Source organism: Otolemur garnettii, unplaced genomic scaffold (genome assembly GCF_000181295.1).
Source record: "Otolemur garnettii isolate 467f Iridium unplaced genomic scaffold, OtoGar3 scaffold00225, whole genome shotgun sequence".
NCBI classification, from domain to species: Eukaryota; Metazoa; Chordata; class Mammalia; order Primates; family Galagidae; genus Otolemur; species Otolemur garnettii.
In genome coordinates, this window is record NW_003852620.1 from 303,411 (window position 1) to 314,490 (window position 11,080).

The following is an 11,080-nucleotide window of genomic DNA, read 5'->3' on the forward strand; positions in this document are numbered from 1 at the left end:
ATTAAAACTTCTAGCAGTGCTGAGATTTAGCATTGTTCTGATGAGTGCTGACTGGCCCGGAATTTCGGTGATGCCTGAGTTAAAAAGAACCCTGAGAGGTGCCTGAGAACCCCCTACTCCCTCTCCTTTCAGCTCAGTGTTGGCCTCTAGACCCAGCCCAAAGCCCAGATCCAGGGTATAGATGGGTCAAGCCCTAATTCCAAAGAGGAGAATCGGGCAGAACTGGATGCTGGGGGCTACCTGCTGCCATTAAGTCCCCGGTCTTCCTAAGCTCAGTTGCTGCTCCCTGTAGCCTGTTCTAACTCCTGCTTACCCTCTGGATCTCAGCTTAGACTCCTCATGTGGGAAGCCTTTCCCTGACTCCCCAGCCTAGACTTGGACTCCCTGTTCCACATTTCCATGGCATGCTCAGTTGCCCCTTTTGCCTCAGCCTCCCAAGTAGCTGGGACCACAGGCACCTGCTACAATGCCTGGCTTTTTCTTTTTTAATTGCAGTTGTTATCGTTTGGCTGGTCTGGGCCAGGTTCAAACCCACCAGCCTCTCAGGTCTCCGTGTATGTGGCCGGCACTCTACCCACTGAGCTACAGGCCCCACCTCAGGTGCCCCTTTTGTAAAACCCATAAACTTGTAATTCCTTGTTTAAAATCTCTTTCCTCCCCAGACCATTAGCCATGTAAGGATAAGGGGCATGTCTGACCTATAGTTCATGTCCAATAAATGTTTGTTTTGATCAAGCCAAGGGAAGTGAGACACCCCAAGTGCTCAAAATTGTGCCCACCTGTGCTGGCTAAGTCTAGCAAGGCCCAGAGTTCCATAGCTCTAAATCAGGCATCCTCAAACTACAGCCCACAGGCCACATGTGGCCCGCCTAGGACATTTATCTGGCCCGCTGGGTGTTTTTACCACCGCTGCCTGACCTGCTTAGCCAACTTATCCTGGGGCCCGCAGTCCGGCCCTCCAACGGTCTGAGGGACAGTGAACGGGCCCCCTGTTTAAAAAGTTTGAGAACCCCTGCTCTAAATGGCACATGATACTCCAGATGTTCCAATGGATGAATGAATAAGTGGGTGGACAAATGGACAGAATGGCTCCTGGGTATAATTACAAAGCTCTGATCCATCCTAGGACCCTGTGTCTCCCCTGACTGCTGTAGGAGGGGAGAGAAGGCATTTAGAGCCTACTACATGCCAAGCTCTAGGGCAGCAGTGAAGAAACACACAGTCCCTGCCTTTATGGGCAAATCCAGGCTACCTGGAGAGACACAGCTCCCAATAGAGTTGGACAAGTGTCCAACAGAAGTGATGACAGATGACCCTGAAGGGGAAGAGAGCTGGGGAAGGGGAGGAAGGACTGTCTTTGGAGAGAAGAGCAAGGAAGTAACTGAGAGATGAATCTGGGAAGATTGGGGTAAGGATCAGCCACATGAAGAATGTTGTGTTCCTGTTAAAGAGCAATGGAAAGAAAGGAGTAAAGGTTAAGGTGGGGTGGAGAGCGTGACAGAATCAAACCAAGACTGGAACAGCCACTCTGGCTCTCTGTGTGGTAGACCGCAGGGGGATGAGTCTTTCTCTGCAGGGGGATCTTTGAGGCGCTACAGTGGTCCAGGCCAGTGATACTAGGAATGGACTTGACTAGTGGCTAGTGAACATAGGAGGAAAATGCAAGCTATCTCTAGGAGGTAAGATCTAAAAACACCAGCGTCAACACTGAATGGCACCACCACCCTCTGAATGTGCCAAGTGAGGCAGTGGTTACCACACCTGCTGACATAATGCAAAAACCTGGGTGTATTTTTTTTAAAACATTTAGATTCCTCAATTCCTGTGCTGTTGTCCCCAGAGTGTGATTCAATAAATCTGGATGGAATCTGACCATGAAATCTTCATTTAAACACATTCCTAGGAGATTCTGATACCCCGTGTCTGCAGGCCCTGGTCTAAAGAACACCATGTCTCTGACTCAGAAGGCCCATGTGGAGTACAGCCTGTGCCCAAAGAGTCCATCCTGTTTGTTCCAGAATCGCTTCTCTGGGAGGCTGCACAACATGCTGACCTTATTTTCCCAAACTCAACACAGGGCAAATGCATTCCTCGGGATCAGGTACAAGAAGAATCTGAGAAAGGTCACCCAGAGTGCCCTGTGCATACTAATGGGCCCATGTGCATGGCCACACGCCAGCACACACACATTCCAGTACACACACACACACACACACACACACACACATGCAACACTCCATCTGACAAGGGTGTTCCTAACATTCCCCAGGCTGGGACTAAGAAATAACAATGAACATACCACCCAGTTGACACCATTCCTGGTGGGCTCTGAAGATTTATGGTGACAATTTAAGCCATAAACATGGGTTCCTCAAAGGCCTGCAATCTAAAAGGAGAGATTTCACAGATAGACGTAAAGGACTGTGACTCAGCTTAAGGCCCAAGAGGGGCTGCACTGTTTAGTGACTAGCAGGAAGTGTGCTAAATTTAACTTTCCTCTCTGGATAGACACCAAAATATGTGTGCTAAAAATACAGTCCAGTTTCATTGTCAAAGGGCTGGTGAAATCTTGACAGTCTTACTCTGTCACTCTGGCTAGAGTGCCATGGCATCATCATAGCTCACAGCAACTTCAAACTCCTGTGCTCAAGTGATCCTCCTGCCTCAACCTCCCAAGTAAGCAGCTGAAACATGGGGAATATGCCACAATGCTTGGCTACGTTTTCTATTTTTAGTAGAGACAGGGGAGAGGTGTCTCAGGCTGGTCTGCAACTCCTGAGTTCAAGGGATCCTCCCACCTCATCCTCCCAGAGTGCTAGGATTACAGACATAAGCCACTGCAACCAGCCATGAGTTGCCTCTTTGACAGGCAAGTCCCACCAGTCAAAGGATCTAAATCTAGGGACTTGAGGTCCTTCAAAGAAGAGGGTCTTTGGCACATGAAAGACCTCCTCAGTTTCTACTGCCCCCTTTCTTGACCTAAAAACCCCCCAACAAAACTCTGCTTATCTGAGCTCACCTTGCATCATCTGTTCTCAAGAAATCTTATTGTCTGCTTTGGAAGGATTGTCTCTTGGTTTAGACTTATAAGTGTTATAATAACTTTTGATGCTATTAGAATTAAGAGACTACATTTAAAAATGGGAAATAGCCAGACCGTAGATGGCCGTAGAGCTCTGACTCACAAACTCTGAAGCAACCAGCCAGGAAAGCCAAACCACAACCAAACCTCTGAAGCAGTTGGCCCAGAACTGCCAAGACTTTGTCATGACCACCAGCTTCCCTGTATTTTCCCTTATTTCCATCCCTTTTCCCACATCTTTCCAACCCAGGACTAATCAGAGAAAGCCAAACATGCTCCCCGAACCAGTCACATAAGATGCCCCGCTTCTAGTTAACCCACCTCCAGCTTCCCCATCTCAAAACCTCCAGCCAAGCATACCTAAGACATCCCCCACCCTTTTTTTTTTTTACCATGAAGCTTTTCCACTTCCCTGTTTGCTTTTGTGTCTCTACCAAACTCAAGTGATGGTGGCTGACTCCCCTGGGATAGCCAGAGCTGACTAACCAGCTGCTCTCATTTGAGTGGTCTTCATTTGTCTCCACAGAACTCCAGAGCCTCCCCTTGGGTGTGTGTGGGTTCTGCGCAGTTCTGTGCTGAAGCACAGGGGTTATTTTGGGCAAAGTGAGTGCTGCAGAGTGTGAAGCAGAGGGGAAGGGGAAATGAGGCTCACAGACTCTGATGGGGTGGACAATCTGATCTGCACTGAGCTGAATCATAGGCCTAGGGATACCAGGTAAGTACTCCAGGCAGTGTTTGGGCACTAAGAATTCAGCCTGAGTTTGGTTAAAAACAGACTCTTTCCAATTCTATGGGGCCAGAAAGGGGGAAGGGCTACACTTGGTGGAGAGAGAAAGGACTTTGTGGTCAAGCTGATTTTTGACCACAAGAAACTAGGACCTTCTCAATATAGCTCAATAAAAAGGGATTTGACTTACAGGTGCAGGCAAAACTCATAGAATCCAGGAATAGAAATTAAAAGTCTACCAGTTGACCAGATGCAATGGCTCATGCCTGTAATTCCAGTACTCTGGGATTTGGACTCTCTTGAGTTTGGACTCAAGCAATACAGAATATGATAGTGAATTGGAGAATAATGAAGGTAATTCCTAGAAAGATTCCTAGAGAGAATGGAAGGAAAGACGGTCCACGCAGCAGGGTTCAGAAAAGAGTTTGTGGCCAACTAATAGAACAGTTATGTCCAGCTTAGGAGTTCAAGACCAGGCTGAGCAAGAGCAAGAACCCATCACTAATAATAGGAGGATTGCTTGAGTCCAGGAGTTTGAGGTTGCTGCAAGGTAGACTGATGCCATGGCACTCTAGCTATGGGATAACAGAGTAAGTCTCTGTCTAAAAAATAAAAATAAAAATAAAATTTCACCTGTTCTGGCGTGGAAAGCCATTAGAAAGGAAGCCCTTTCACTTTGTGTTCCTACAGCTGAGGATGGTGTCAACTGTCTCTTCTTACACATCAACTCATTCACTCTGATGGGCAGGCCGGCTTCTTCTAATTACTCACCAGTTTGTACCTGGCTCCCAAAATAGCCACTCTAGCTGCCAATCCTACTTGAGCTTCACCATTGTCTGGTATCATCTTTGTGTCTCTTGGTTCAAATTCTCAGAAAAAGAGATACTTGTCTGCACAATTTATCTGTTGCAGCCAATGGCCAGACAATGGACCGTGGCTTCAGTCACATCATTTATCCATGCGTCAAACATTGGAGGCCAGGGGAACAGGGCCATGTCTTACATAAGGATGTGAATGTGTTGGATATTATGGAAATATTCTATTCTAGAAAACAATATTATTAAATAACACAGACTATTTAATCATTACAAATCTCCACTAGAAAAAACAGTACAGAATATGATAGTGAATTGGAAAATAATGAAGGTAATTCCTAGAAAGATTCCTAGAGACAATGGAATGAAGGAAGGCCCATGCAGCAGGTTCAGGAAGGAGTTTGTGGCCAACTGATAGAAAAGTTATGTCCAGGATCCATAAGGTGATGAGGCCAAAGATGTTAGGACTTCTAATAGGACACAGGCTACATAGCCCTTGTGCAATTCTTAAAATATTTATTGTGGAAGAGACTTGCATATCATCCAGTCAAGACCTGTCCTACCTCAGATGAGAACACTGAGGGCTGTAGTGTTTGTGACACAACCATGACCACATTCGAATTTAGAACCAAGTCCAGATTCAGAGTCCCTGTCTCCACCTTCTTCCCACTATGGACTACTCGGGATTCCCTAGCTAGCTCTCTCTTTTGCTAAAGCAGTTCCTCTCTTTCTAATACTGGGGCTTTTTACAATAGATTTATGGTGATAAAGAGGAAGCCCTTCCTTAGTGTTCTTTGTTGGAGAACAGTCTGCTCCTCACCACCATCCTCATCCTCTTTGCTAAAACTCCCCGAACTCTGCCCCGCATATCCCTGAGGATCCCCAGCACGGTGTCATTCCTCAGCGTGTACACAAAGGGGTTGAGGAATGGAGTCACCACACTGCTCAGTACCGAAGGGATCTTGTTGATCTCCAGATATTCTTTCTGGGATGGAGTCACATAGATAAACACAGTGATGCCGCTAGAAATGATGACGATGGTCAGGTGGGAGGCGCAAGTGTTAAAGGCCTTCTTCCTTCCACTTGCAGAGGGAATGCGCACTATCGTCAAGATGATGAACGTATAGGAATAGGCCACAAGGACTATGCAGCAGAGGATGACCATGGACGAAAGCATAAAGTCCATCAACTCAATGGCACTAGTGTCTGCACAGGCCAGGGCCAGCAAGGGCCCGCTGTCACAGAAGAAGTGGTTAATGACGTTGGAACCACAGAAGGGCAGCTGGGAGATGAGGATAGTAGGAAAGAGCACCGAGAGGAAGCCTCCCACCCAAGAGAACATAACGGTGCCAATGCAGACGGGAGGTCTCATAATGACAGTGTAGCGCAGGGGTTCGCAGATGGCGGCATAGCGATCATAGGACATGACTGTTAGCAGCAGAAACTCAACTGTGCCCAGGAAGAAGTAGAAATAGCACTGGGTGATGCACCCGGCAAAGGAGATTGTTTTATTCCCTGATGCTAAGTTTACTAACACTTTGGGAGAAATGACTGAGGTGAAGAGGGTGTCCAGGACAGAGAGGTTGCACAGGAAGAAGTACATGGGGGTGTGGAGGCGGGAGTAGAACAGCACGATGGAGATGATGAGCAGGTTCCCCAGCAGAGTCAGCAGGAACGTGGGCAGCAGGAGCACCAGAAACAGCAGCTCCACCTCCCTGCTGAGGGCAAATCCCAGCAAGATAAACTCAGTCACCGCTGCTGTCTGATTCCCCATGGGCATGGTGGGCTGGCTTAGTGACTCCAATGGAACATGGGGAGATAACGCCTAGGAGAGTACTCAGTGCTATTCACCAGAAAAATACGAACCTAGAGCATGAAATAGAAACATGACAATAACAAGTAGTGAGAAGGATGTAGGTCCACAGAAATCCTTTTATTTTTATTTATTTATTTTAAATTGTTTTTAGAACTCCTTTTACATTGATGGTGGGAGTGCAATTTTATATAATTGCTTTGGAAAATAAGTCATCATTTCCTTGTAAAGGTAAACATTCATATGTTCTGTGACCCAACATTTCTACTCCTGGGTAGAGAAATTTGCACATGTGCCCCAGAAAGCAAACAAGAATTCTCACATGGCTCAGCGCCTGTAGCTCAGTGGGTAGGGCACCGGCCACATACACCCAGGCTGGCGGGTTCGAACCCAGCCTGGGCCTGCTAAAACAACGACAACAACTACAACAAAAAAATAGCCAGGCATTGTGGTAGGCATCTTGTAGTCCCAGGTACATAGAAGGCTGAGGCAAGAGAATCGCTTAAGCCCAAGAGATGGAAGATTGCTGTGAGCTGTGACGCTATGGTACCCTACCAAGGGCGACATAGTAAGACTCTGTCTCAAAAAAAAAAAAGAATGCTCACTAGAGGAAGGAAGAAAAGAATGGAGGAAGGGAGGAGTTAAAAATGGGGTGCGGAGTGTCCAAAGACAGGAGAATAAACAGTGATCTGATCACAGAATGGAACATTATGCCATCATGAAATGAACGAACTTCGGTTCAACCACCAGTGAGAATGAATCTTCAAAATGTTACAAAAAAGGGCAATCCTAGAGGTCCACACACAGCAAGAATTTGCAAAATTTAAGCTTAAAAACAAACACAACTAAATAATAGACTGTTTAGACATTGCCAACATGTGTTAAAATATTATTTTTAAAAGGAAGGGAATGATGAACACAAAATTCAGAACGGGCTTAGCCTCTGGGAGAGGGAGGTAGGGGATGGCCCAAGGGAAGAACTCATCTTAGGAAACCATCAATTTTGGATTTGGGTGGTGAGCTCAGTGGTGTCCAACGTATTATAAGCTCTATACTTTAGGTAAATGTTACATACATTTTTTGGTATAAGTCAAAATGTATACTTAAAAAGATAATAAAAAATATATAAACATATGTGTATGTTGAGATTAGTAAAAGGAAATATAACAGATTGTTGACACTCATCATTATTTGACGGTGGCACCCCAAAGGATCTTTATTCTCCTCATGATTGCCTATCTTGTCTGGATTTTTTTTTTACAATGAAGAAATGTTGCTTTTATATGAAAGAAATCAGAACTATTCTAAAAGGGAAAAATATACATAAAGAGAGAGTTTGATTGCGGTTATGCCTGGTGAGGGACACACACCGGGGCAAGCACATACTGAGTGGCAGCTCAGCTGCAGGGTCTGTGACAGATGCAGTCCATGGAGATGATAAATAATGCCTGCCCTTGCACGGCTCTCAGTTTTACAAAAATGCAAAGAAATCGGATTTCAGGGAAATCACAGAAACACAGGAAAAATTAAGAAACAGAAAAGTTCTTTCAAAGGATATCTGTCCTGGGCCATTAGTCTGAAAGCAAACCAAAGGCCAGGAAAATGGACAGATTCCAGGGACAAGGTCTAATGTTCTCAGATAACAAAGAGGAGTTGACCTGGACTCTGGCAAGAAGGGGCCACGTGCTTACCAGTGACTAAGAGGGAGGTCTAGGAAAAACAGAAGAAAAAACTAGTAAAGGGAAGGACTGAAAGAATCCTGAGGACTTCAGTTAATCTCAACCCATGTGAGCTGAGTCACGATTCTGTATCAGCCGCTCCTGGGCAGAGCTTCCCCACATCCTGCCCCCACCTCTGTGTAGTCATGGCACACGGACAGTCTGTCCAGCCCACTCGCTGCATCTGTATTGCCAAGCTTTTCCTTTTCAGGTTTGTGATATCATGTGATTCAAATAGCACATAACCAACACCTTGAAGTGTACACTTAATAGCTTTTAGTACCCTCACAGAGCTGTGCTTCTGTCACCACAATCAATGTAAGGACATTTTCATCATTCCTCCCTGCAATCCCTGGCAATCCAATCTACATCCTGGGTCTGCGGAGCTGCCCGTTCTGGACTTTTCATATAAGTTGTCCTTCGTGTCTAACTTCTTTCACTTCCTGTAATATTTTCAAGGTCCATCCATGTGAATCATTGCCAAGGATTCTAAAGTAGGAAGGCAGCAGGAGGAAAGGCCACAGCCCTGGGAGAAGCCTGGACTCCCGACACGGCAGAAACATGGGAGTACGTGTACACACACGACAAAGAACAGATAATATATGTAGAGCCTATGAAATCTGGAAGAATAATATGAAGGATGAACTTGGGTTTGGTCACCAAATCTGAAAAGTGGTAACATAAATGAGGAAGACTGAACTCATTTAATTCTCATAATGCATCTTTGCTGGAATTGAAAACCACTCCCTCCCCTACATCAGAAAGGCCATGAAGGCAAATACATATGCCTCAGTTTATAAAAGAGGCTGCTGTGCTCCAGGCAGCCCCAAATGCTGAACGGTTGCTCTGCCTCCATCTCAGCTGGGATCCCCTCACTCCACCTCTATAGCACAAGTCTACTCACCTGGGCTTTGCTGCCATCTCCGATCTCCAACACTGATCGTCTTTATCAAAAAGCCACAGTGACCTCTGCAGGAGACCATCAGTCAATGGGAGGTGAACCTTTGACAAGTGGGGTGAACCCTTTTCCAGCTCATCTGAATTTTTGCTGTAGCTGTGACCTCTTGCCTGATGAGCACACACATGTTGTCAACAGTTGGAAGGTGTCTATCGGAAATTCCAGAATATGGCACCCATTCTAGCACAAAGAGGTCTACACATCCTGTAACCCCGAGTGGATGAGGGTAGCCTTCAGTTTAGCAGGGCCATCCATTGCCCAGGGGGGTCCCCCCATACTGTGTACACAGTCTGCCCAGCTGGGGAGAGAGAAGGCAGACTCCTCACTAAGCTCCTGGATGGCACTCTGTTCCCTTCTTCTGCTACCATCTTCTCTGCCCCTTCCCAAACCCCACTCAGCCAATCATGATTGTCTCTTGATTCCAGGGCAATGGGAGAAAGAACACTGTGCTCACCTGCAGGCAACAATTTTCAACCTGCTTCTGTCATTTACCCCTTTGCTGTCCCCTCAATCCAGCATGCACCACCACCACCACCCTCAACATATTTTTTCAGAAACTGGCAGGCCAAATATCCAAGGAGGGCTACTAAAGAATGGTGGAATTATGTCCAGGGGCAATACCGCTGCTGCGTGGAGAAAACTCCAAACCTGGAGCCAAGAGACCTGGGTTCCAGCCTCTCCTCTGCCTTTTACCTCCCTTGAGACTGGGCACCTCGCCTCACCTGTCTGCACATCTACATACGAATCCTCACAGGACAAGCAGGGGTCATGCTCCTTTTCCTCCTCTTTCTCACAACCTGCTGGAGAAGCACAAAATGGAAAATAAGACGGTCATGTGAAACCACCGTATCAGAAGTTGCTGTTATTTCTAGAAGCTTTGCTAGTCTGCAATTTTGGCAAAGAACAAACCTGATCTTCCCTTTCCCCCTGAGATATTGATCATCCCACCCTATGAACACATCTTACCAAGCTACAGTTCTGTCTTATTCAATTGCCGTCTTCTTGGACAACATAACCTGCTGGGTTTCAAGGTGTGAAGACTGAGGGAAAATGCTTCTCCGTGGGAATTTTGCTTGCCCAAGACTTCCGGGAATGAAAAACCACCTCCCAACCCCTGTCCTCCACTGTCTGCACTTTACAGAGGGGCCCGTAAGCAGGGGCGCCAAGGGATTCTGAAACACTCACCTCGGCCTAAATGAGGTGACAGGTCTGGCCCCCAGCACATCCTCCCCACACGGCATCACAGGCTTGAGGCTGTCACACAAAGGTTTCTGCTGTCAGAGCTGATGGGGGAAATACTATAAAAGGATCCCATGTTGGGTCCCATGTTCGAAGCCCACTGGGGCAGGGCAGGGTGAGATTGGCTCAGGTGAGAGCACGCACTTCCAGACAAGGATCCAATCACGGGGCATCCTCAGGGGCACAATTTACAGAGCTGTCCCTGAACACCAAGCCTCAGCCTGAAGCCCCTGAGGCCTACTTAGGAAAAGATTCAAATCAAACATGTCTACACCAGCACCAGCACGAACTGGAGCCAGAACACCAGCCAACATCAACACCACCAGATGAATCTCACAGAGTCTCTCACAGTAGTCCTCCAGCTGCCCCTCTCCAGACTCACTGTGACAATTCTGGGCATGCCTGCTGCTCCATGCTACCTAGGACCCTCCTCTCTAACATTCTAAAGTACTGCCAATTCTCCCGTGATCTTGCACTACCCAAAAGAAAAAACCCACGCTGTTTAGACTGGCACTCATGCCCCTCACCTCCTGGTTTCTCCTGCATTACCTCCCAGCCTCAGCTCCCGCCTCACACACTTCCCTCTACATCTTTTACTTCGTGGAACCACACTAGTCACTCTGTCCCAAACTGGTGCTGTGCTTTCTTACTTTACACTTGTGCCCACACATGTCCCACCACTGGGAAACGTCTTCGCCACCCCTAATCTTTTTTTTTTTTTTTTTTTT

At 46.8% G+C, this 11,080-nt stretch overlaps 1 protein-coding gene across 1 annotated transcript; it reads right to left on the reverse strand.

Annotated features, from left to right (window-relative positions):
• Positions 1-5,408: 5,408 nt before the first annotated feature.
• On the reverse strand, positions 5,409-6,398 carry LOC100952688 (olfactory receptor 6J1). The gene has a single exon (XM_012812827.1). The coding sequence runs from the start codon at positions 6,396-6,398 to the stop codon at positions 5,409-5,411; it is 990 nt and encodes a 329-aa protein (XP_012668281.1).
• Between the last annotated feature and the right edge of the window lie 4,682 nt (positions 6,399-11,080).

Coding starts and splice junctions, on each gene's coding strand:
- LOC100952688 (XM_012812827.1), bottom strand. CDS start 6,398: ATGGGGAATCAGACAGCAGCGGTGACTGAGTTTATCTTGCTGGGATTT.